The sequence below is a fragment of the Sciurus carolinensis genome, chromosome 7 (assembly GCF_902686445.1).
Source record: "Sciurus carolinensis chromosome 7, mSciCar1.2, whole genome shotgun sequence".
NCBI lineage: Eukaryota > Metazoa > Chordata > Mammalia > Rodentia > Sciuridae > Sciurus > Sciurus carolinensis.
In genome coordinates this window covers 74,695,633-74,722,753 of record NC_062219.1, presented here as the reverse complement: position 1 = coordinate 74,722,753, position 27,121 = coordinate 74,695,633, and the positions used below count along the sequence as shown (strand labels likewise).

The 27,121-nt window shown below is 37.6% G+C and overlaps 1 protein-coding gene across 1 annotated transcript; it reads left to right on the top strand.

The window, feature by feature from the left end:
• The first annotated feature begins 336 nt into the window (after positions 1-336).
• Positions 337-26,983, top strand: C7H6orf163 (chromosome 7 C6orf163 homolog). Its single transcript, XM_047557518.1, has 5 exons — positions 337-484; positions 9,794-9,888; positions 11,562-11,669; positions 15,880-16,082; positions 26,548-26,983. The coding sequence occupies exons 1-5, from the start codon at positions 337-339 to the stop codon at positions 26,981-26,983; spliced, it is 990 nt and encodes a 329-aa protein (XP_047413474.1).
• The last annotated feature ends 138 nt before the right edge of the window (positions 26,984-27,121 follow it).

The window sequence follows — 27,121 nt, the reverse complement described above, 5'->3', positions numbered from 1 at the left end:
TTTTCATTATTTCAAGTTGCTTTTATGAGCAAAGCTTGTCTTACCTGGCAACAGTTGCTAAGTGTGTTAACAACTTAATGCTGAAGTCTGGAAGGGAGTAACTACTTAAATCCTCCCAAATTCAGTGCCCATACTTCATATGGCAGAGGCTTTTAGTATCACTCTTTAAATTAGGCACATAACCAGGTAAATCACTTAGTTCTCACCAGCCTCTATCTTTGTCCTAAAACCCTGAATGTCTTGCAGCTTTCTTAAACTTCTAGCTTCTCTTAAAAATACTTCCTGATCCTGAGATTATTTTAACTGTAAATAATAGAAAACATCTGAAATTTAACTATGATCAGAAATCCAGATTATACAAACTTTGTTTGCTGTGCTTTTTGTAATAAAATAATTCCACCAGCCCCTTTTGGAGAAACCTTCAAACGGATACATGAATACAAACCATTCAAGACCCGCTTTTACACTCACAAAGATATACTGGGTAAGTACTTTATTATTTTCCTTTACTCTAAGTGTTATATGTTATTCTTCCTGTTATGTATATTTTTTAAAATTTATTTTTATTATAAACAAATGGGATACATGTTGTTTCTGTTTGAACATGGAGTAACAGCATACCATTTGCATAATCATACATTTACATAGGGTAATGTTGTTTGATTCATTCTGTTATTTTTTCCCTTCCCCTCCACCCCTCCCACCCCTCTTTTCCCTCTATACAGTCCCTCCTTCCTCCATTCTTGCCCTCCCACCCCCCATTATGTGTCATCATCCACTTATCAGTGAGATCATTCGTCCTTTGGTTTTTTGAGATTGGCTTATCTCACTTAGCATGATATTCTCCAATTTCATCCATTTGCCTGCAAATGCCATAATTTTATTATTCTTTATAGCTGAGTAATATTCCATTGTATATGTATACCAAAATTTCTTTAGCCATTCATCAATTGAAGGACATCTAGGTTGGTTCCACAATCTGGCAATTGTGAATTGAGCAGCTATGAACATTGATGTGGCTGTATTTCTGTAGTATGCTGATTTTAAGTCCTTTGGGTATAAGCCGAGAAGTGGGATAGCTGGGTCAAATGGTGGTTCCATTCCAAGTTTTCTAAGGAATCTCCACACTGCTTTCCAGAGTGGCTGCACTAATTTGCAGCCCCACCAGCAATGTATGAGTGTACCTTTTTCCCCACATCCTCACCAACACCTATTGTTGCTTGTATTCTTGATAATCGCCATTCTAATTGGGGTGAGATGGAATCTTAGTGTAGTTTTGATTTGCATTTCTCTTATTACTAAAGATGTTGAACATTTTTTCATGTTTGTTGATTGCTTGTAGATCTTCTGTGAAGCATCTGTTCATATCCTTAGCCCATTTGTTGATTGGGTTATTTGTATTCTTTGTGTAGAATTTTTTGAGTTCTTTATATATTCTGGAAATTAGTGCTTTATCTGAATTATGAGTGGCAAAGATATTCTCCCACACTTGTAGGGCTCTCTCTTCGCATTGCTGATAGTTTCCTTTGCTGAGAGAAAGCTATTTAGTTTGAATCTATCCCAGTTATTGATTCTTGCTTTTATTTCTTGTGCTATGGGAGTCCTGTTGAGGAAGTCTGATCCTAAGCCAACAAGTTGAAGATTTGGACCTACTTTTTCTTCTATAAGATGCAGAGTCTGATTTCAAGGTCCTTGATCCATTGTGAGTTGATTTTTGTGCAGGGCGAGAGATAGCGATTTAGTTTCATTCTCTTGCATATGGATTTCCAGTTTTCCCAGCACCATTTGTTGAAGAGGCTATCTTTTCTCCATTGCATATTTTTGGCCCCTTTGTCTAGTATCAGAAAATTGTATTTATTTGGGTTTGTGTCTGTGTCCTCTATTCTGTACCATTGATCTACCTGTCTATTTTGGTGCCAATACCATGCCGTTTTTGTTACTTTTGCTTTGTAGTATAGTTGAAGTTCTGGTATTGCGATACCCCCTGTTTCATTCTTCCTGCTAAGGATTGCTTTAGCTATTCTGGTTTTCTTATTCTTCCAGATGAATTTCATGATTGCTTGCTCTATTTCTGTAAGATACATCATTGGGATTTTAATTGGAATTGCATTGAATCTGTATAGCACTTTTGGTAGTGTGGCCATTTTGACAATATTAATTCTGCCTATCCAAGAACACGGGAGATCTTTCCATCTTCTAAGGTCTTTCTCAATTTCTTTCTTCAGTGTTTTGTAGTTTTCATTGTAGAGATCTTTAACCTCTTTGGTTAGATTGATTCCCAAGTATTTTATTTTTTTTGAGGCTATTGCAAATGGAGTTGTTTTCCTCATTTCCCTTTCAGCTGTTTGTCACTTGCGTATAAAAATGCTTTAGATTTATGCGTGTTGATTTTATAGCCTGCTATTTTGCTGAATTCATTGATGAGGTCTAGAAGTTTTCTGGAGGAGTTTTTTGGATCCTCTAAATATAGAATCATGTCATCAGCAAATAGTGACAGCTTAAGTTCCTCTTTTCCTATTCGTATCCCTTTAATTTCTTTAGTCTGCCTAATTGCTCTGGCTAGAGTTTCGAGGACAATGTTGAATAGAAGTGGTGAAAGAGGACATCCTTGTCTTGTTCCCATTTTTAAAGGGAATGGTTTCAGTTTTTCTCCATTGAGAATGATGTTGGCCATGGGCTTAGCATAAATAGCCTTTACAATGTTCAGGTATGTTCCTACTATCCCTATTTTTTCTAGTGTTTTGAGCATGAAGGGGTGTTGTATTTTGTCGAACGCTTTTTCTGTGTCAATTGAAATAACCATTATGGTTCTTATCCTTAAATCTATTGACATGATGGATTACGTTTATTGATTTACGGATGTTAAACCATCTTTGCATGCCAGGGATGAACCCCACGTGATCGTGGTGCACGATTTTCTTAATATGTTTTTGGATACAGTTTGCCAATATTTTGTTAAGGATCTTTGCATCTATATTCATCAAGGATATTGGTCTAAAATTTTCTTTCTTTGATGTGTCTTTTCCTGGTTTGGGTATGAGGGTGATATTAGCTTCATAGAATGAGTTTGGTAGGGTACCCTCCTTTTCTTTTTCCTGGAATACTTTGAGAAGTATTGGAATGAGTTCTTCTTTGAAGGTCTTGTAGAACTCGGCTGAGAATCCATCTGGTCCTAGGCTTTTCTTGGATGTTAGGTTTTTAATGGCTTCTTCTATTTCATTGCTTGATATTGATCTGTTTAAATTGTGTATGTCCTCCTGGTTCAGTTTGGGAGGAGCATATGTCTCTAGAAATTTGTCAATGTCTTCAGTAGTTTCTATTTGTTGGAATACAGATTTTCAAAGTAGTTTCTCATTATGTTATGTATCTCAGTGGTGTCTGTCGTGATATTTCCTTTTTCATCACGAATTTTAGTAATTTGAGTTTTCTTTCTCCTCTCTGTTAGTGTGGCTAAGGGCTTGTCTATTTTGTTTTCTTTTTCAAAGAACCAACTTTTTGTTTTATCAATTTTTTGAATTGTTTCTTTTGTTTCAATTTCATTGATTTCAGCTCTGATTTTAATTATTTCCTGTCTTCTACTACTTTTGCTGTTATTCTTTTCTTCTTTTTCTAGGGCTTTGAGCTGTAATGTTAGGTCATTTAGTTGTTGACTTTTCATTCTTTTCTGGAATGTGCTCCATGCAATGAATTTTCCTCTTAGTACTGCTTTCATAGTGTCCCAGAGATTTTGATATGTTGTATTGTCATTCTCATTGACCTCTAAGAATTTTTTTATCTCCTCCCTGATGTTTTCTGTTATCCATGTTTCATTCAATAGCATATTATTTAGTCTCCAGGTGTTGGAGTAATTTCTGTTTTTTATTTTGTCATTGATTTCTACTCTCAGTCCATTATGATCTGATAGAACACAAGGCAGTATCTCAATTTTTTTGCATTTCCTAAGGTCTGCTTTGTGGCATAACACATGGTCTATTTTTGAGAAGGTTCCATGTGCTGCTGAGAAGAAAATGAATCTGCTCGTTGATGGATGGAATATTCTATATATGTCTATTAAGTCTAGGTTATTGATTGTGTTATTGAGTTCTATGGTTTCTTTGGTTGGATTTTGTTTGGAAGATCTATCTAGTGGTGACAGCGGTGTGTTACAGTCACCCAGAATTATTGTATTGTGGTCTGTTTGATTCCTGAAATTGAGAAGAATTTGTTTGATGTACAGGGATGCACCATTGGGCATAAATATTTACTATCGTTATGTCTTCCTGGTTTATGGTTCCCTTAAGCAGTATGAAATGTCCTTCTTTATCTCTTCTGACTAACTTTGGCTTGAAGTCGACTTTATCTGGTTTAAGGATGGAAACCCCTGCTTTTTTACTGAGTCCATGTGCGTGGTAGGTTTTTCCCCATCCTTTCACCTTTAGTCTGTGGATGTCTTTTTCTATGAGATGAGTCTCTTACAGGCAGCATGTTGTTGGGTCTTTCTTTTTAATCCATTCTGCCAGTCTATGTCTTTTGATTGATGAGTTTAGGCCATTAACATTCAGGGTTATTATTGAGATATGATTCATATTCCAGTCATTTGGGGTTATTTTTGGTTTTTAAGTTGGCTTGGTTTCTCCTTTGAGTGGTTTTTCTCTAAGGTAGTTCCTCCCTTTGCTGACCTCCATTGTTGTTTTTCATTTCCTCCTCATGGAATATTTTGTTGAGAACATTCTGTAGCACAGGCTTTCTATTTGTAAATTCTTTTAACTTTTGTTTATCATGGAAGGATTTTATTTCATCTTCAAATCTGAAGGTTAGTTTTGCTGGGTAAAGGATTCTTGGTTGGCAACCATGTTCTTTCAGAGTTTGAAATATGTTGTTCCAGGCCCTTCTAGCTTTCAGAGTCTGGGTTGAGAAGTCGGCTGCTATCCATATTTGTCTCCCCCATATGTAATCTGATGCTTTCCTCTCGTGGCCTTCAAAATCCTATCTTTATTTCGAATGTTAGGCATTTTCATTATAATGTGCCTTGGTGTGGATCTGTTGTGATTTTGTGCATTTGGTGTTCTGTAAGCCTCTTGTATTTGATTTTCCATTTCATTCTTCAGGTTTGGGAAATATTCTGATATTATTTCATTGAATAGGTTGTTCATTCCTTTGGTTTGTATCTCTGTGCCTTCCTCAATCCCAATAATTCTTAAATTTGATCTTTACATGGTGTCCCATAGTTGTTGGAGATTCTGTTCATGATTTCTTATCATCTTCTCTGTTTGGGCAACTTTATTTTCAAGATTAAATATTTTGTCTTCGTTGTCTGAGGTTCTGTCTTCCAAGTGGTCTAGTCTTTGATGATGCTTTCCATTGAGTTTTTTATTTGGTTTATTGTTTCCTTCATTTCAAGAATTTCATTTTGGTTTTTTTTGAGAATCTCTACCTCTTTGTTGAAATGATCTTTTGCTTCCTGCAGTTGCTCTTCCAGCTTATTGGTATTATCATTCATTGCCTGCATTTGCTCTCTTATCTCATCCTTTGCTTCGCAAATCATCTTAATCATGTATAATCTGAAGTCCTTTTCTTTTGTTTTTTTGTTTGTTTGTTTTGTTTTTTGTTTTGTTTTGTTTTGTTTTGTTTTTTGCAGTGCTGGGGATTTGAACCCTGGGCCTTGTGCTTGTGAGGCAAGCACTCTTCCAACTGAGCTATATCCGCAGCCCAATCTGGAGTCCTTTTCTGACATTTCTTCTAATATACTGTCATTGGATTCTATTAATATAGAATCTAGATTTGTTTGGATCATTTTCTTCCCTTGTTTTTCATGTTGTTCATGTATCTTCCCCTCTAGCAGTGCAGATCTGGGGTATTGCAGATTTCCCCCTATAGCCTTATAGTGGCCCTATAGGTTCCCAAAACCTTTTCTTTAAGGAGAGATCAGTATTAACCATGCCCAATTCAGACACTATACAATCCTAGACCAAATAGCCCCTATGAGGACAATAACAAAATTGTCATAATAAACAGAATGAGTTCAAATATTGTCTTCAGTAAAACAAACAGATTTGCAATAAGGTCTGCAGTTTCTAATGGAGGACAAAGAGGATGCAGAGGGATGTAGAATGTGGCTGTTAATGGGATAAGAAAAGAATATACAGAAGTTCTAGATAATAGAAAGGGTGAGAGTGTAATCAAAAGATGTTAGCATGCAAAAAAGGGAGAAAGAGACTCTGAGGGAACAGGTAAACAAAAGGAAAAGACAGCAAGAAAAGTAAAGAGATAAAAACTTAAAATTTTTCAATAAGGAGAAAAAAGAAAATCTACAGTGTAACAGTCATATAGTAATAAAACCTCCCAGTCTTTAGTATCTGGATGCATGAGAGGTACCTGACTTTGAGCTTCTAGTCTCCAGCAGGCATCTCAGGATAGGATTTGCCCCACCTAAAGATCAGAGCTCCAGCTTCCAGAATAATCCAAGATGGCCGCTCTGGCTTCCAAATGTGTTGGCAAATGGGGAGCTGCAGCTCAGGGTGTGGATGTGGTCAACTGGAGGTCCTGGAGGCAGGGTGTGGTTGATCAGGCAGGGGTCCTGGAGTTTGGGTGTGTTTGGTGTGGTTGGGGGATCCTGGAGGCTGGGTGCCGTCGGTCTGGGGTCCCGGTGATAGGGCGCAGTCAGTTGGTCTGGGGGTCCTGGCAGCAGGGAGGAGTCAGTTTATGTGAGGGTCTCAGAGGCAGGGAGTGATCAGTCGGGCTGAGTGCTCCTGGAGATGGGACTCAGTCAGTCTGGCCAGGGGTCTTATGGGGCCTGGCTGTTGTCTCAAAATGGCAGCAGCCATGTGTAATCAAACCTGCAGGTACTGTAACAATGAACTTCCAGGCAACAGCAGGCAGCTGGTGCTCCACTGGCAGTCGGTGATCAGTTAGCTGACTGTTGTCAGACGATCGGAGGTGAGCCTCGTGCGCTGGGAGATGGATAGGTGTAAGGCAGGCGATGGACAGGCGAGAGGCAGGCAAATGGTGGATGATAGGCGCTTGACAGTGAGCAATCTGCACTCAAAAAAGGCGTTGATATGCTGGCAGACTGCAGGTCATCACAGCAGACAAATGGGATAAACAGCAGGGGATCGACAAGCAGCAAAAACTGCCTCACCAAGAAACAGATACCCTCTGCTTGAAACCGGAGTTATGGAGAGACAAGGAATGCAGCCTCCCTCTAGTCCGCCATCTTGGATCCTGTTATGTATATTTTTATCAGCTTTCCCCTCAAAGTTACTTGTCCCTTCAGGGGTATCTACCATGAAAGGATATGTATTGGAATTTAGCATCTCCAATTTCCAATTATATGTTTGGGGTAGGGTATTTAGCCTCTCAATCTGTTTCCAGGATCACAACTCAGTATGTATATTTTTTCTTACTTTTTAATTACTTTTAATTTTGAAAGAGTTTGCCTCAAAGTTACAAAAATAGATGGAGCATTCCAATGGCCCCTTCATCCAGTTTCTTCCATCGGTATCTTACATAATTGTGGTACATTTCAAAAGCAGAAAATTTGCATTGGAAGAATGCTATTAACTCAGAGACTTTACACACACTTTTTTTAAAGTGTATATTTTCATGACATTTATTGCATGTGTATATTCATGTAACAAACTCTTTCATTTCCTTTAAACCAAACCCTTGGCAACCATTAATCTGTTCTCTGTCACTACTACAGTTTCATCACTGTGAGGATGCTGTCACTACAATTTTATCACAGTGAGTTTGCTACTAAACAATCCCACAGTATATAACCTTTTGAAATTGCGTTTTTTTTTTTCCCTCAGTATAATGACTTTTAGATTTAAGTTGCTTGTATGCGGTTTCTCAGCATATGCATTATTAAAAGGCTCTGCAGATAACCTGGTGTATGATGGGAGATGAGATTAACAAAGATAAAGTAATGAGATTTAAGCATTAAAAAAGGTAACAGCAACCTATGTTTGTATCACATTTTTATGAAGTTCCACACATTGGTTGTTCACACTTAGTCACTTTTCTTCCTAGATCTTTCATAATTGTATCTTCACAGTGTTGAGATTTTTCAGTTTGTGTCCATCTCTACCGTAGTATTTGCCCTGTTTGAAGACTCACAAACGATCTAGTGACAAAGACTCTACACTTACACATGTGCACTTTCAGTTGCTAGTGACAGAAACATAACTTAGAATAGACTGAATAAAATGAAATTCTTTACCCTTTGATAAAGAAACTTGAAGACATTAGGCTTTCAATCTGTCATGCTTACTCTCTTAGTGAGCTGGTTTAATTTTTTACTACTGCAGCCAGGCTTATGCCCGCACCTGGAAAATCTCTAAGTATCTATTACCTCCATCTTAGAAATCCCAAAGGGAAAAGAACTATGTTCTCCTTAAATCCTTACATGAAGTCCTAGGGAAGAGCCTAGATAGCCAGACTTCAGCACATGCTCAATCCTGGGCTAATTATTCTGGCCTAGAGAAGGGCGGAAGAAAGACCAGAAGTTTGGATGCTGCAATTGGCAGTCTTACCAGAACAATCTCAAGTGAGGGAGGGAATTTCTTGAGAGAAGTGGGTCCTATTACCAGAGGGAGAAAAAAGATATGAGCAAATAAACACACATGTCCACTTGTATTGCCAAGCTTTCACCACAAGAAATACACTGCACCATAAAGTGTTTTTTGTAATTTTAGGAAGCTGATCATCAAAACATAATCATATGAAAAGTTAGTAATTCAGCTTATCTAAGATGTGAGAACTGAATGAAATGAAGAATAAGTACTTATAAGAATTTAGAAAGAAAAATCACTATGGACGATTTCGGTACCCAAAGGACTTATCACTCCTGTAACAGCTCATGAGCCACCTTTGACAATCACTCAGTTGTGAGAAAGTGGGCAAACCCTGTGACGAGCTTGAACGACTTATGCTCTAGGTCCAGCTCTGTCCCTACCTGTCTGATATTATGTGTCCTGTAACCTCTAGACTTATGACCTTCTCTGGATAGAAAGGGTTTTATTTTGAGGTTTTTGTTATTTAGAAATCAAATTAGAATATTGACAGATAAACAATAAACTACTCCTTAGCTTGCTCTATACATCTGAAGTAGGTAAGTTCCCAAAGGTCCACATACTAAAGAAATGTATATAATGTGAGTAAGAAAGACATTTGGCTTCCACTCTCCTGATGGAGACAGCACCAGCATCAAGATAGGATCAAGGAGAAAGGAGTTGAATAATGTACTAATAGATCTTGAATATTTACTCACCATTCTACTTTGTACAAAATATACCTTTTCAGTAGGGCATTTATTTCATGTAATTTCCCCAGTTGCCTACTGTGTGAACGGGAGTGATGAGGGGAATGACTATTTAGGCCTAATAGTGCCGAGTTTCCACCTGAGCAGTTAGGGAAAAACTTACCCCCTCAATAGGTATCTTTAAAGAAAATGTTGCTGGCTAGGGATGTAGTTTAGTGGTAGAGCATATGCTTAACATGCTGGATTTAATAGCATACATACACACACACAGAAGAGTTGACATCTTGGGCTGGGATTGTGGCTCAGTGTTAGAGCACTTGCCTGGCATGTGTGAGGCTCTGGGTTCGATCCTCAGCACCACATGTAAATAAATAAATAAAATAAAAGATCCATTGACAACTAAAAAAAAAATTAAAAAAAAAAAAGAGAGAATTGACATCTCCTAAAAGAATATAACTCCTAGATAGCTCACATAAATAACTAGATATGGTGGAAAGGAAAGCCAGGAGAGAGTCTATAGAGATTTGTGATCATTTCTCTTCAAATACACAGATATTGGCGCAAATATTCTGAATAAAGAAGAGAGATTTCAAGAGAACTTATTCAAAGAAAGGATTGCAAAAGCAGAAGCTAAAGTATGGAGTCAGGTAAAAAAAGTTTTAAATCAACCTAAAATACACCTTTATAGTTCTTTCATTTCTCAGAATTGTCTGAAAAAATACTATATAGCTCAGTAGGCAAGAATACAGACTACAGAGTCAGCTAGAATGGACTGAGTCCTGGCTAGCTATGGGAACTTGGGCAAGCTCTTTGACCTATGTAGTCTTGGTTTCTTCATAAGTAAAAGAGAGATAATAATAATACCCAGGGCTGGAGTTGTGGCTCAGTGGTAGAGTGCTTGCCTAGCATGTGTGAGGCACTGGGTTCAATCCTCAGCACCATGTAAAAATAAAGTACCCATCAGCAACTAAAATCATATTTAAAAAAATAATAATACCTATTCTATAGGAATGAGGGCCTAATGAAATAATGCGCCTAGCATACAGGTAGATGCTCTGTAAGAAGAGGAACCTATCAGAAGCTTCCTTCTTTTTAACTTGCCCTCTTTGTGTGATTGGCTTCTGCCTTCTTTATTCTCATTTGTTTAAATCTCAGAGGCAAAGGGAGTACTTGTAAAGTGATTTTTATGGTCTTACATTTAATATATAGATCATCCTTTAGTGTGCAATATGCCTGGAAAAATGTCCATTTTCCCAGATGCTCCATCTTGACCTACTCCCCTTTTCATCAGGGGAAAATCCTTCATTCTGTCAGGCACAGAGGTACCTATTCAAGAGGCTAATGTGGGAGAATTGCTTGAGCCCACAAGTTCAAGACCAGCCTGGGCAACATTGAAACCCCAAATCCTTGATATCTTGTGCATATGATTGTTGAGTACCATAGTGGCAATTTGAATGTTTGAATAGGGACTCACAGTGGGAATTGAACAAAGTCTCAATCTTGCAGTCCCACTTCCTCTAGCCATAGAGTAACAAATGACGTCTTAAAGAGAGTTAAAGGTCCTTGAGGGCAAGACACTTTCACAGTGCTTAGAATATTATATCTTGATTTCTTCATAAAATAGACATTATAGCTAATAGTATTAGAATTGTCCAGTATTAGTGCAGCAAAAACTTGGTTTGAATGTATTTTGAACATAACAAAAGTAGTGCAAAGGGTAACATAACAAAATTTAAGTACTTATTTTTTTACCAGTAATAAAATTCAAACTGATTATGAGTCATCAGTTACTTATGCATCCTATAATAAATGGATGCTTTTGTAAATAGTCTACAGTTTGAAGATAAGCTTATCTAGTGTTCTGGGTGTTCTCTTCAAATACAATAATAAAACTTATTTCTGATCCCCTGAAAGAGAGGGGATCTGGGTAGTAGTCAGCCTCCCTACTTAGCTCCTAGCTTTGTGTGTCTGGTCTCTGTGTTTTCCACATTTTCTATGATGAGCATACATTACTTTGCTAATCAAGCAAGTAAGAAATAGAGTTCCAAGGGGAAAAGACAATGCAACAGCATCATACAATAAAGCTGTGCTGTCTTCAACAATTCCTAAAGCAGCCAAGGACCGGGATGTGTTAGGCATCTGAGTAAGCTTGCCAGGTTGCTATAGGAAGTTTGAGATGGGAATGCAGTGAGTAATAGGGGCCCCATGTTGCTGATTTTTAGTAAACATGAAAACCTCACTTACCAGCATCCTGTATAATGACAAATTGCCCTATTTCATCCTGATGTACTAATAGATAATTAGACTCTTTCTTTCAAAGGCTAATGAACTCCAAAAACAAGCAGTGGAGAAAATCCTTGAAGATGTAAATGCCAGACACAAATTTGAAATTCAGGTTCTGGAAGAGAAACATCAGAAAGATTTACAGGTTTGTTAGAGTGGTTTTGTTGTTGTCTTTTAAAGAAATACTGAAGTTAGTAAAGAAAAAATAAATTACTTAAGTTGGTAAATAAATGAGGGAAAACACCATAATATGTAGAATCTGGGATGGTATTTCATAGAATTATGGAGAGAGGCCCTGGAGATTCTCAGAAGAGATGCTGAGATCTATGAAGCAGTGATATATGTGAAGGAAAACCCCATAGTATTGAGTGAATGAAACAGGCTATTCTATTCTTTCTCCTGGACTTTCTTTCTCCTAAATTTGCATTTTCTGTACTGCCAAGAGGAACATGGTTCAGCCCAGGGCTGCAAGTGCCCCAGCGTACTGTTTACTGATCCCAAAGAACTTGGAGTACTCACCAGAGAGGTTTTGGACATTTTATTACTTATACACTCCTTAGTGGTAGCTGGCCAGGGTATGGTGGAATGCTGCACCACACCTATAAGCAGAGGGAATATATAGGGTAGGTTGCATGCCCACTGTGCAGGTGGATTTCTTCAGATGTTTTGCAAATACATTCTTTTACTTTACAACCTAGGTCATCCTGTTTTGATCCTTCCCTAAAGATTGGAGTTAAGAGATGTGGCCAGCTTCTCCTCTCCATTTCCTTCATTATCAAATTCCTTAGAGTTGTCCTTATTCCACTGCAAGCTTTCCTAGGCACGGATTAGTGTGTCCCAACAGACATCTGAGTTGCCCCTCAAGTGTTTCCTATAACACCAGCAGTCACAAGATGAGGGGGAGCTATTTCTAACCTGCAACCTGTTCAAACACATGATTCTAGATAACTAGTAAACTTTCCAGGCAGAGGTCCTGGGATTCATTATTTGGTTTAGTACCCTGTTTACAAAATCTGATATGTATATAGAAATATTTTCACATTTGGCCAAGGAAGAGACAAAGGAGGACAAGGTGCATAAACAGAAGCTGGAGGAAAGTGGCAGAGACCTAGCCTTAGATATGGCCTAACTTAATAAGAACATAACTAATGAACAGTTCAAGGTCTGTGGGCCCATGTATTCATTGATTTGACAGTGAGCATCTACCATATGTTATCCCTGTACGAGGTGAGATTAAATGGACTGCTCTTGCCCTCAGGGGACTAACAGGTAAGATAGCTCCTCCCCTAGGTCCTAATGGGTGAAGAGATGCTCTGCACTTGGCCCCAGTGGCCCAATTCAGCCACTCTTGGCATGGTCCCTTAGGGGTGGGCTGCAACAGCTCGCTGCCCATCCCCAGTTCAGATAGGGAAATGCCATGAACCATCCATAGGTTAAAAAAAATAATAATCAGACACTCAAGAGAGTCCTAGATATTCATAAAACCTGAGGAACTTTCTGAGAGACATTGTGCAAAATGCCTGTCAGATACCTATATAGTAAACACAGTGGGGTTCATGAAATTTGTTTCCTATAATATCTTCAAAATGTGAGCTGATTCACTCAAGATACATTTCGGTAAGAGTAGTTTTATCAGGAGATCTTACATTGGATATGAACACTGTCAACAGTAGGTTATTGAATGATTGTGGAGGCTTAAATACATACTCTATGCTAAGTGAGGAAGTAAAATGATTTTGGTTTTACTAGGTCATTATACAAAAGAGGGACTGAGGCTTAATTCTCCAAATTCTAGTTCAGAACTCAGCCAAGTAAAGGACTGGGATGTTATTTTTAAATTCAGTGATCAAGTAGAAATATCTAAAACTCAACCATCTTGTAGTCTCAATTACTGAAAATATACTTGAAAATGCAGAAATAAGTTAAAATATCCTCTACAGAGTTTAATAACATCCATATCAACAAAATTAAAACTCAGGCTTATTTCCTATAGTAGAATTCCTTCATCTCCAACTCACATGTGTGTACACTTACTTGACATCCTGAACCCAACAACCTTGTGGTTTGATATTTCAAATCCAAAATAGATTAAATGCTGGAAACTAGACAAAAAGGGATCCACTGACAGAAGTAAGAACATATAGTCCTCAACCTGAGGAGGCATGAGAAGAACAAGAAAAATTATAAAGAACAGTTATCAGATCTCAAACAGCAGTGCATTCTGAGGTCATTTATGGCAGAGACATATGGCTCTATGAACTTGATCAATTATTAAGTTCTATATGAAATTTTTGCCCTAGTACAATCATTTATCTTTGTCTACTGAGCCCAGATGACCAAGAAGACATTAGAGTGTTTTATTACAGTCTTTTTATGAAGTAAACTGAGTGTTAAAGACATTTAGAGACATTTTCACTCAAAATATTTAATTTTCAAGCAGCTAGAGACAAATCCTTCTGCTATGTAGAAAACTCGGTTAACATTTCTGAGAGGCCAATATTTTCCTAAAAAGATTTTCAAAATACACCAACTAAGGTCACTCAGGAGAAATTCTTCAAGTTGATTTTTCTTGTCTCTTTTTTTTAACTATTCACCCTTGGAATAGCCAAAGTGAGAAGTTGAAAACTTTCCTTCTCTTGAAAAAGCTGAAATCTGTCTAATAAATATTTTTTTATTATTAAAATATTTTCTAATAAACTAAAAGGAATTTTAGTTTTTCTAAATCTTAACTTTCAACTTCTATTGAGGATTCTTTCTGGATATACAATAAATGGAACTGGCTTCCAAGGACCCACCCCCACCTCCACAGAAAGTGTTCTGAGTGTGTTGGGCAACCTTAAGCCAGGAGTAGTCTTACTGGGTTGATTCCTTTCAACTCTGGGTAAGATTTCATTTGAAGAAGATATTCTTCAGGAAAGAAAAGGGAGGAAGGAAAGAAGGTAGGCAGGTGGGCAGACAGGATGGCCACTAAAAATTTACCTTTAAATGAAAGTTTTGAAACTCTTGGATATAACCAATTGTTCCTTTCTTGCATGTATTTCTACTACAATACCATTGCATGATTAGGTTGTTGGTCTCCTTCACTGACAGTGAATACTCTGAGAACAAGTGTTTTAGTCAACTTTTCATCACTGTGACCAAAATACCTGACAAGAACAACTTAGAGGAGGAAAAGTTTATTTGTATGCACAGTTTCAGAGGTCTGTCCATAGATGACTGACTCCATTGTTCTGGGCCTACAGTGAGGTAACACATCATAGGAGAAGAACCCAGTGGAGAAAAGCTGTTCAGTTTATGGTGGGACCAAGATGCAGAGAAAGAGAGGGACAGGGAAGGGGCACAGAAGATACACCTATACAGAACATGCCCTACCTGCCCCCAGTAACTGTTTCCTCCAACCACATCCCACCTGCCTATAGTTACCACTCAGTCAGTCTTTTCAATCAAGGACAGACTGTTTAGGTTACAGCTCTCATGATCTAATCATTTTACCTCTGAACATTCCTGAATTAACACAGGAAATTTTGAGGAGACCTCATATCCAAACCATAATATTCGGTCACATTCGGCCTACTAACAGGGTTTTCCTTTATGACTATATATGAGGGTTTTCCCCCCACAAATCTGGGTTTGACTAGAACTTCCTTTCTTTGTTAGGCTGAAAGTCATTTACAGGTCCTTCTACTATAGAGCAATGAAGCACTTGTTCCTGTCCCCTCCATGAAAGAGAAAGGGCCTCCCAACACAAATGAGCTGGAATACTCAAACAGTGGGGATTGGAAGGCAGGATTGGCTGCAGTAATGTACAACTGTTCTCTGCTTGAGTCTCAGGTTCCCTCCTACCCAGCAGGAACTAAGTGTAATAATTATTGCACCATTTTCCAGGACTTACTAAAGCAGAATTGTATATTGTCTTTCTAAGAAGTTGTAATGATAATATGACAATAAAGTAAAAAAGACCTTTATCTCCACCCTCTAACCTATTTTCCTTTTTGCATATTCCATTTCAATATATTCACAGTATATGATTCTATGTTATATAGTTTGTAGTTTCCTGCTTTTTTTAACATCACATAAATGAAAGTTGTATATGTCATATACAATACTCTTAAATTATTAGAGCATACTTCATCAGGTGGATGAAGCTATGATTTAGATTACCTCTTAGGATTCATTTTAAGGGATTGGAGATTGTAGCTCAGTGGTTGAGTACTTTTTAGCTTGCATGAGACCCTATTCAATCCCTAGCACTGCAAAAACCAAACACACACACATAAACAAAGCAAAAACAAAAGACACAATATTTTAAAACATCAAGGTTATAACATCTAAACCAAGCTTTCCCATTGCTTAAGGACATGGCAGCTAAAACCAAGACAGAAATGTTTCGAAACATGAAGAACGAAATGAAGAGAGAAAACTTGGCTGCAGAACAACGCATGGTGCACAGAATCCAAAGGATTATGATGGAGTGCCACAGGGAGAAGATGGAGGCTGTGGAGAAAGCCAGGGAAGAAGAAAGACGGATCTCCCAGGAAGCAATCCAAGCCCAAAAAAGGTATTCTGAATACATTTTCAAATTAGTATTTGACTCTATCAAAATCTACCTAAAGAAAAGGTACATAGGTGGATATTGCCTGTTTGGGTAATTTTTGCATTTTTATTATGAAATAGCAAACATATCTTATAGAATGTGTGTGTGTGTGTGTGTGTGTGTGTGTGTGTGTGTACGCGCACACATGAGCATGTTTTAAAGTAAAGTAGTAATATAAGTACTCAAGGACCTCAGGGACCTGACACTATCTTATGAGGGGACTAAAAATTACCAGCACTTCTGAAGTTCCCTTATGTTCCTTCTCAGTCATATTTTCTCCATCCCCTTCTCAAGAGATAACTATACTTCTAAATATTATTTTTCATTCTGGATCTCCAGTTTTAAGAAGCTGAGGAGAGAAATCAAGAAACATTTTCCCCTAAATACCTAAGCCAATCTTTATATCCTCTATCCTTGTTCAAATGTAGATGTGATATTTCTTGGTTTAGCAAAACAAACAAAAAATTGACTTTGTGGACCTGCATAGAGCAAAACTTGCATGTCCTAACATAATGCTTTGCCATCCCCTCCTTACCTTCAGAGAAATCATTTTACATTATAGCTTCAGTATCCTTCCATACACTTTGATGTAAATATGTGCATAATAAAATTCATTTTACATACATCACAATATATGTATGCATGCTTGTGTGTATATATGCACCAAGGTAACCTTTCTGTGTACGCAATGAATATTTGATGGAACAGGACAGTAGTGAGGAGCAAAGGAGTTGTCAAGTGAAAGACAGTTTCCAGATGTAGGTGACCTGCCCAAGATCATAGAGCTGCAGCAATAGAAGTGACACCGAGACCTCCCTGTTTGTCCTCCTAGTCTTTGGCCTGTCCTGTCACTTTTGTTTACCATTTGATTTAATAAGCCCATCCATTTATATATGGTTGATCAGTGAAATCTTTTTCATTAGAACAGGGCTAAAGGTAAAATCCTGGAGGAGGGATAGATAAACAAGAATAAAGGGTGCATTTGTGGCAGTTTCATGGGTATCTTCCTTCCTGCCTAGATTGTAAATCATTGTGGAGGTAGAAGAGGAAGGTGAGAGAGGATTTGGGGAGGGAGTTAGAGAATGAGTTGTGGTGTAATGCAGTGGAAAATGAGCCCTCTTCCCCCTTTTCCTGTTCCTTCTCCATCTGCAGGGGTTCTGCTCCTCCCCAGGAGCCTCTGGGTCCACTCCTCACACACATACACCAGCAGTCTCCTGATCTCTCACTTGCTCTTTTGCTTTTGCCCACCCTCTACCACTTTCCTCTGTTAGACTTAAATAAGATTTTCAGTGTCCATCTTCTACTGAATCGATAGACTAAGACTAGGGAACTGCCATGTCTGTTGTTCAAATATATCCAATTAGAATGTCTGTTTTGTTCATTGGAGTTTTCCAAATGCCTGAAAGAAAGCCTGACAAACAGTAGGCATTCTTTAAATATTTATTAACACATGATTCAAATTTGTTCTGCTCAAATGAACCCTGCAGCATTCCAGATCTAATTTCTAGATATTGCTAGACTCCAGTTTTGTTTAAAACATTTGTAGAAATTATGTATGGAGAGACCACTGATTAGATCTTCTATTGTAGATCCTTTATTTGACTATAAATTTTCACGTAAGACTTAAGGATTCAGAACATGTACATATTAGGAAAAATTTGTTAAATGCATAGAAAACTTTTTGTGAATTAAGGTGATATAGATTCTAAACAGATTACCCAGGAGACACAGGACTCTTCCTCTTAAAGTTGTTGTTTGTTTTAAATAAACATCTCAGCTTGGGGAATTTCTAATTATTTTCTAGCCTAAGGCAAGGCATGAATGAAGGAACTGCTCAGGAATTTTTGTGGTCATAACTGTAATTCCTAGTGACAGCTACCCTTTATTCAGTACCCAGTACACAAAGGCCCTTTGTGTAATTCTCATTGAATTCTCATAACCCTTCCTGGAGGATTCTGTCATCCTGTATATCATCAGATTAAGACCCCACATCTTAGAAACTAAGCAAACTGCCAAACGTCACATGGAAAGGAGGTGATAGGGCCAGATTTGAACCCTGGCCTATATGAGGCCAAAGTGTATAACCTTCCATTAGGCTACCTTGCTCTACAGGAAGTTATATGAGTTATCTGGAGGATTTGTATTCTTCATCAGAGCTAGTTAGGTGCCTTTTGTGGATGTGACACTGAAGATCTGGCACATTAGGTGAAATAATTAGCTGAGCAAGGCTGGAGCAGGTGCACTGTCATAGATAACACATAGGTTCTGGAAGAGTTTGAAGTCCTGGAAAGATAAAGTGTGTGGGGAAGGAGTAGTAAGATAGGATTTTTGAAAAAAATTGGTCTTGGGTTGGTCCTTGGAAGAAGGAAGTTCCCATTTGTGAGAGATGCAAAAGAATGAGAACAGAAAGAGCAAAAACATGGAAGGAGAAGGTTTGTGTGTAATGGGCAGAGCCTATGGAAAGCTCAAGAGTATTAATAACCCTAAGATACAAATGTGCTGCAGAAGACTAGCCTCTAGAGATGTTCCCTGCCTGCTGGTAGCTTCTATAGTACCTGCAGCACCAGAGAGAGAGAGAGAGAGAGAGAGAGAGAGAGAGAGAGGGGTGGGGGGTGGGGGGTGGGGAACACATGAGAACACCAAGCAGGGATGAGATATAATGCCCACAAAGATCTACTCCCTCCTACTAGGTTCTGTGCTTTCTACCACTTCTGAATTGTCCATTCAAATTGTGAATCCCTTGATGGATTCATTCACAGATGAGGTCAGAGCCCTCATGATCCAGCCACTTCCCAAGTGCCACACTTCTGAACACTGCTGCATTAGGGACCAAGCTTTCAACACATGAGCCTTTGGGGAACAATACAGATCAAAACCATAACAGCAACACATATAAGAAAATTTTTAAAATTTGACTTAATAAGTAGAAGGGAAGGAATGCTTTCTGATATATTTCTCTTAACTTATGAGCAAACTATTTTGTACCATGTCAACAACCTTTGGAAAATAGTGAGAAGAAAGATTAAAAGAGGTCCTAAAGACAGCAGAGGACAAATCAATTGTTAGTATAAATTTTCTGTGCTTTATTTTTTTCCCCAATAGACCAGAAGGTTTGAATTATTGTATTTTTATTCAGTAAACTTTCTTCAGGGCTGGGGTTGTAATTCAGTGGTACAGCACTTGTCTAGCATGTGTTAGGCACTGGGTTTGGTCCTCAGCACCACATAAAAATAAATAAATAAATAAAAGCGTAGTATCCATCGATTTAAAAAAATAAACTTTTTTTCATTTTTCAAGAATCCATTCTTAACATAGATGCAAAAATCCTTAAAAAAATTCTGGCAAATCACATACAAAAATATATTAAAAGATAGTGCACCATGATCAAGTGGGGTTTATCCCAGGGATGCAAGGTTGGTTCAACATCTGGAAATTAATAAGTGTAATTCATCACATCAATAGACTTAAGGTTAAGAATCATATGATTATTTCAATAGCTGCTGAGAAAGCATTTGATAAAATACAGCACCCCTTCATGCTCAAAACCCTAGAAAAAAATAACATTGTAAAGGCTATCTATGCTAAGCCCATGGTCAACATCATTCTAAATGGAGAAAAACTGAAATCATTTCCTCTAAAAACTGGAACAAGGCAGGGATGTCCCCTTTCACCACTTCTATTCAACATCATCCTTGAAACACTAGTTAGAGCAATCACACAGAACAAAGAAATTAAAGGGATACAAATAGGAAAAGAAATTAAAGGGATACAAATAGGAAAAGAAGAACTCAAGCTGAACACATGATTCTATACTTAAAGGATCCAAAAAACTCCGCTAGAAAACTTTTAGAACTCATAAATGAATTCAGCAAAGTAGCAGGATATAAAATCAATATGCATAAATCTAATGCATTTCTATTCATAAGTGATAAATCCTCTGAAAGAGAACTTAGAAAAACCACTCCATTAACAATAACCTCAAAATAAAATAAAATAAAATAAAATAAAATAAAATACTTGGGAATCAATCTAACAAAAGAGGTGAGAGACCTCTACAATGAGAACTATAGAATACTAAAGAAAGAAATTAAAGAAAACCTTAGAAGATGGAAAGATCTCCCATGTTCTTGGATAGGTAGAATTAATATTGTCAAAATGGCCATGCTACCAAAAGTGCTATACAGATTCAATGCAATTCTAATTAAAATTCAGTGATGTTCCTCATAGAAACAGAGAAAGCAATCATGAAATTCACCTGGAAGAATAAGAGACCTGGAATAGCCAAAGCAATCCTAAGCAGAAAGAGTGAAGCAGATATCACAATACCAGGCCTTAAACTATACTACAGAGCAATAGTAACAAAAACAGCATGGGAGGCTGGGGAGATAGCTCAGTTGGTAGAGTGCTTGTCTTGTAAGCACAAGGCCCTGAGTTCGATCCCCAGCACCCCAAAAAAAAAAAAAGCATGGTATTGGCACCAAAATAGACAAATAGACCAATGGTACAGAATAGAGGACACGGACACAAACCCAAATAAATACAGTTACCTAATACTAGACAAAGGAGTCAAAAACACACAATGGAGAAAAGATAGCCTGTTCAACAAATGATGCTGGGAACACTGGAAACCCATATGTAGTAAAATGAAATTAAACCTCTGTCTCTCACCCTGCACAAAACTCAACTCAAAATGGATCAAGGACCTAGGAATTAGACCAGAGACCCGGCACCAAATAGAAGAAAAAGTAGGCCCGAATCCTCATCATGTTGGCTTAGGATCAAACTTCATTAACAAGACTCCTAAAGTGCAAGAAATGAAAGCAAGGATCAATAAATGTGATGGAATTCAAACTAAAAAGCTTTTTCTCAGCAAAGGATACAATCAATAATGTGAAGAGAGAGCCTACATTAGTGAGAGAAAATCTTTAGCACACACACTTCAGACAGACCACTAATCTCAAAAATTTATAAAGAACTAACAAAACTTTACACCCAAAATACAAAGAACCCAGTCAATAAATGGGCTAAGGAACTAGGCAGACACTACAGGAGAGGATATACAGGTGATTAATAAATATATGAAATAGTGTTCAACATCTCTAGTAATTAGAGAAATGCAAATTAAAACCACCCTAAGATTTCATCTTATTCCAATTAGAATGGCTATTACCAAGAACACAAGCAATAATAGGTGTTTCGTGGGGAAAAAGGCACACTTGTACATTGCTGGTGGAGTTGCAAATTAGAGTAACCACTCTGGAAAGCAGTATGGAGATTCCTCAAAGACTTGAAATTGGACCCACCATTTGACCCAGATATCCTACTCTCAGTTTTTACCCAAAGTACTTAAATCAGCATACTATAGTAAAGCATAATACAGTAAAGCCATATTAATGTTCATAGGTGCTCAATTCACAATAGCTAGATTGTGGAACCAACCTAGATGCCCTTCAACAGATGAATAGATAAAGAAACTGTGGTATATATACACAATGGATTATTATTCAGCCATAAAGAAGAATAAAATTATGGCATTTGCAGGTAAATGAATGGAACTGGAGGATATCATGCTAAGTGAAATAAGCCAATCCAAAAAAACCAAAGGCCAAATATTCTTCCTGATCAGTGGATGATGATACATAATGGGTGTGGGGGTGGGGAGTAAAAGAAGAATGGAGGAACTTTGAATTACGTAGAGGGAAATGAGAAGGGGAAGGGGTGGGGATATGAAAGATGGTAGAATGAGACAGACATCATTACCCTATGTACATGTATGATTACAGAAATGGTATGAATGTACATAGTGTACAGCCATAGAAACTAAAAGTTGTACCCCATTTCTGTACAATGAATCAGAATGCAGACTGTAAAAATAAAGTATAATAAAAAAGAATCCATTCTTTAAAACATCAAACTGAATCCTATAGATATGGGTACACACTGCAACTGCTTTGAAAATAGTTACATTTCTAACAAGTACCACTCTTAAATGCGGTGTGAATTTTGGAATTCCAAGTTTACAGTCTTATAAAGATAAAAATGGCAGATGGACCTCACTGCTTAGAGAAGAATTAGTTATTCATTTAAGTAGAGAGGATGTTGGAGGTTGCAGAGCTAAACCTGCCATCCCTTCGGCTGGATGCCAGCTGGCAGCTGGTGACTCGTCTCCTCCAGCAACAGGAATGTTACTTGCTGGTGGAGGCCATTGGTTCAAACATTAAACATTGGTTCAAACATTAAACACTTGTCTTGTTCTTCCTAATGTGGATCCAAAATGTGTTGAACCTCACCTTCATTTCCACCCTTAGCTTCTGGTTCTGCCCTCCACTCTGCATAGCGACCCTTCAGATATTTGGGGAAAGATTATTCCAAGATTTACATTGAAGAAGGAAAGGGAAAAATCCAGAGAGCACTAATATACCCAGTTCCTTCTGTAAGGGAATTTCCACGGAACCACGAAGGACACGGGAAATCACATAAGGGAGTTTATTAAGCAAGCAGAGTGTCTCCCTTCAGGGTAAGAGAGAAAATGAGAGGAAAAGAGAAAGGAAAAGAAAGGGCGCGTGCTAGAGAGAGTGGAAAGCCAGGATGATAGAGAAAAGTGAGTAGGACAGACAGAAGAAGAATGGGGAAAAGATGGCAGGGAAGCTACAGTAAAACAGTTGAATTCCGCCGGGCTAACAGGGGACCAATATTGGAGAAGGATACTTGCAAGCTGACTGATGAACAATAGCTAGCTAGGATGTTCACAGATTGACAAGTGGTTGGGAGGCGGGGATAATGACTGCTCTGATGGGCGGGGGAGCGGCTTTATACATTACACCTTCAGTTCTTATACAATGTGCTTTCTAGGCTTCTCTTTTAGGAGGAAAAAAGGCAGGCAGACTTAAATAAATAAATAAAATATTTTAAACATATCATAAGAATTGACTATTTTTCTGCTTATGTTTAGCAAACTTTTAAAGCATAAATTCTTTTCAGCTTTTGTAATACTTCAATTTAGCTATTTTAAAATGTGGTATTATTTGTCACACACACAAAAACGTAGCCACACCAAGTACCATGCTAGGGAAAGTACAAAGATAATGGCACTGAGATCACAACCTGTATGCACTGTGCCCCACCATTTCTGACTTCAATTCCATACCTTCAAGGAAATCATCAGAATAAAATTCAGAGACACTCAGACTGAAACCAAAAGGAGTAAATCCCAAAGGGTAAAAAATCTGGACCCTGAGGTGGGCTGGAAGAAGTTGGAAAGGACATTCAAAAAATACTAGAACTTTTTGAGAAGAGACTTTGATCTCAGTGAATTTTAAAAATACTCTTCTCGTGCTGGGCTGTTGCTCAATGATGGAACAAAAATAAAATTAAATTAAAATACTGTTCTTGAGGGTGGAATTAGGAGTCATCTAAGATAGACTTCACTGAAACCAGTTTTACCTAAGGTCAGCTCTGTGGAGACTTCCAGGGACCCTTAAATGAACACCTCCTGTGTGGGATTAACACAGAAAGAAGCTCACGCTGTCTGTGACAGAGCTGTGCCTTTAATGGAGGACACCCAGAGAGCAGAGCGTCCGCCTTGGGGACTTAAAACATGGTCAAGGAAGGCTCCTTCTGACTCTTTCTGAAGTAAGCTCCAGACTAAACACTAAGGATGTGTGTGGATGTGCATTCTCAACTCCACAACATCACTTCTATTAATGCTACCTCCATTCTACTGGGGCCGGTTTGAAAACCAAGAAGTTGGGTTAAATTCTTCTTTTCTGTGCATTCCCTAGATCCTAGCAGTAGTTGATGCTGGCAGTTATGACTCTGATATTTCTTGTGTTTATCCCTCCTCTCCCTCTCTCTTGTCATTGCACCTCCAGAATATTACAAAATGGTACTGATTGGTCTCTCTGATTTACCCCACTAGTATTTGTCACTCACTGTTACGTTCATTGTGTTACCCGTTCAATGAAAAATCAATAGTGACCTCTCATAAGATCGAAGCAGGTAATGATCAAGGGCAGGAACTCTTCCCCTTGCTCAGTTGTGTGACATTGAAAAATAACTTAATCTCTCTAAGGTTCAATTTTCTCACCTGTCACATAGGAATAATAGTTCATAAATAAAAATAGTACCAGCTTCAATGGGTTCTTATGAAAATTAAATGAGATATAATAAATGTAGTGTCCCTGGGACACAGTAATGCCCATTGAACATTAACACTTGCTATCAATAATGAATATAACCTAGTTCATAGGAAAAACAAGAAGATAAATACTCTAGTAACTTAGAAAGGCTAAGGACAAATGATACTTAGTTCAAGACTGGGAAAGTCTGTCAAGTTTAAAAGTCAAATTGAAAAAATCAGAGATGAGAGAATTGCATCTCAAGGGAAGGAATTTAGACAATAGAGTAGGTGGTAAGTCAAGGAAAAGCTATCTCAGACTGGGAAGCAGAGGGATTCTTATTAACAATCATAAGTATGTGAATCCAACATTTGCAGATTTCTTTATTCTCAAATCTTCAGAGGTTCTGTTCAGGCTCAGTTAGCTACAGAAATCCACTGGAGATTTATCATAGTTGCTGAGAGTTTTTGCTCTGAATTCAGATTGCTTGGGTTGTGGTGCTGATTTTGCCACTTTTACTAAAAGCAAAAGTTGGACAAGTTATTTAACCTCTCTGAGGCTTGGTGTCCTCATCATAAATTGGGCATAATAAAGACTATCTCACAGTATTGTTTTTGAGAAGTCAGTAAGTTAACATGCACAAAAGTTCACCAACTTGTGTGTACCTTGTAAGAGATCAAAGGGTTGCTGCTATAAACTATATGTAACTATATACATTATAATGAGACATCTGAATCATTCAACAATGCTTCTGAAAGTATAGTCCAAGGACCCTCAGAGTCTTTGAGACACCTGGGGAATATCCATGAAATCAACAATACTTTCTTGATAATTCTAAGATGTCCTCTGCTTTTTTCACTCTCATTCTCCAATGAGAGTACAGGGAAATTTTCCAGGGGTTTTGTGGTATATAATATCACAGCATATTGAGATAATATGAAAATGTAGTTTTTTTTTTTTTTTTATGAAGCCAGACTTTAAACAATTTTCAAAAAAAAAATTATGCCACTCTTTTCACCAAATATTTTATTGTTTTGGAAAAGATGGTTTTCACAAAAATATTTATGTTCATGTGTAATGGATTTTTTTTTCCTTGTGGTGCTCAGGATTGAACCAGGGCCTTGTTCATGTGAGGCAAGCACTCTACCAACTGAGCTATAGTCCCAGTCCACGGATTTATTATTTTTATAATAACTAATAAATATTTTTAAATATCTCACTTTTAATTTCTAGTACTGTCAATAGATACAACTCATATAAACAAAAGATTTTCAGGCCCTTAGTAACTTTGAGTGTGAAACAGATCCTGAGACAAAAAAAATTTGAAATGGTTATCAGATAAAATCAGGATTAAAGCTAAACCTAGCCCACATGTGTAGAGTTTTCTTCCCTTTGGCTAAAATCAAGTAGCTGGATTGATATCTTTTTTGTTTGTTTGTTTGAAAGGCTTTCTGCTTTTTATTTTTGGTTTGTTTCATTCTTAATTGACAAATAATGGTGATAAATATATATTTAATGGGTACAATATAATGTTTTGATACATATATACATTGTAGAACAATCAAATCAAGCTAGTCAATATATTGCCTCAGATATTTATTATTCCTTTTGATGAGAACCTTTAAAATTCTCTTTTAACTTTTTTTGAACTTCAAAAACAATACATTACTAACTATAGTCACCACACTGTGCAATAGATCACCACATTACATTCACCTAAAGTTCTCTGATTTAAGATTAAGACTTGAAATGTGTGTTTTGTAAGGAACATTAAAAGAATCTCAGATTCCATCCCTCCCTCACTATATTCTGAGCCAGGTCATGTGCAAGGCATTCTGGATTGATATCTTTTCTCTAGGAGTATGTAACTTTGACCATATTTCTTCATTTTAAAAAATATATATATTTTATTTTAGTTCTCAAAGGACATTTATTTTATTTATTTATATATGGCTCTAAGAGTTGAACCCAGTGCTTCACCCATGCTAGGCAAGCACTGACCTACAACTCCAGTCTATATTTTTTCATTTTTGAGCAAAACACATTCATATTTTTTTCTGACCAAAATGGACTTGGGTTCCCAAAGGTACCATGAGACACTAGACTAGTGGACTTGCCCTATCCCACAGCAGGGAAGTTGAACAGCCTCCTTGTTCTGAAAAAAAATTTTGATTCATTATTAATACTCATCTGTACCACCCTGTCTCATCTCAGTAATGTAATGATTTCTCATACACATGTGGATAAAGAGAAAATCATTCTGTTTTTACTAGTTAATTCCTCTAATTTATTTTTTGTATTATTTTTTGTAGCAAGGCCATGGAAGAACTCCTGAATGCTGGTGTGTCCATCATGAAAGACCAGAAGATGAACATGAGCCAGTTAATAAAAGAAAAGGAACATGAAATGAACATCTACTACGGCATAGCTCAGAAGCAAAAGCAAGAAGAGGCACAGGAAGTGCTTCAGGAAGCTGAGAAAACACACCAGGCCACTCTTGGTAATGTGATGGATAAACTGGTTAACACTCAGGGGGAGCTGCTGTCCATAGCAAAGCAACTGGGAATCATGACAAACTGGAAAGATTTTCTGGAGGAGGAACTACAGGAAACCAGAGCAGCATTTCAAAAATACATCAATTATACTTTTCCTCAGCTGTCACCAGGACATGCCGATTTTATTATGCCAGAAAGAAAGAAGACACCTTCCAATCTTGTTGTTAAGGACGACGAAGCAACTCTTGAATAGAAGTCTTTAGCTGAAATGTCTCCACATAAACAGCATTCCAAAGGCTTAATAAATTTACTTAAAGCCACTGTTGACCCCCAATGTTGTACAGGGTACTATTGGGCTGTATACATTGCATGGAAAACCAAAATACTCAAA

Bases quoted from the DNA above. Each gene is read 5' to 3' on its own strand.
- C7H6orf163 (XM_047557518.1), top strand. From the start codon at position 337: ATGATCAGAAATCCAGATTATACAAACTTTGTTTGCTGTGCTTTTTGT. The intron at 485-9,793 runs GTAAGTACTTTA...TCAAATACACAG, and splicing joins CACTCACAAAGATATACTGG to ATATTGGCGCAAATATTCTG. The intron at 11,670-15,879 runs GTTTGTTAGAGT...CCATTGCTTAAG, and splicing joins AACATCAGAAAGATTTACAG to GACATGGCAGCTAAAACCAA.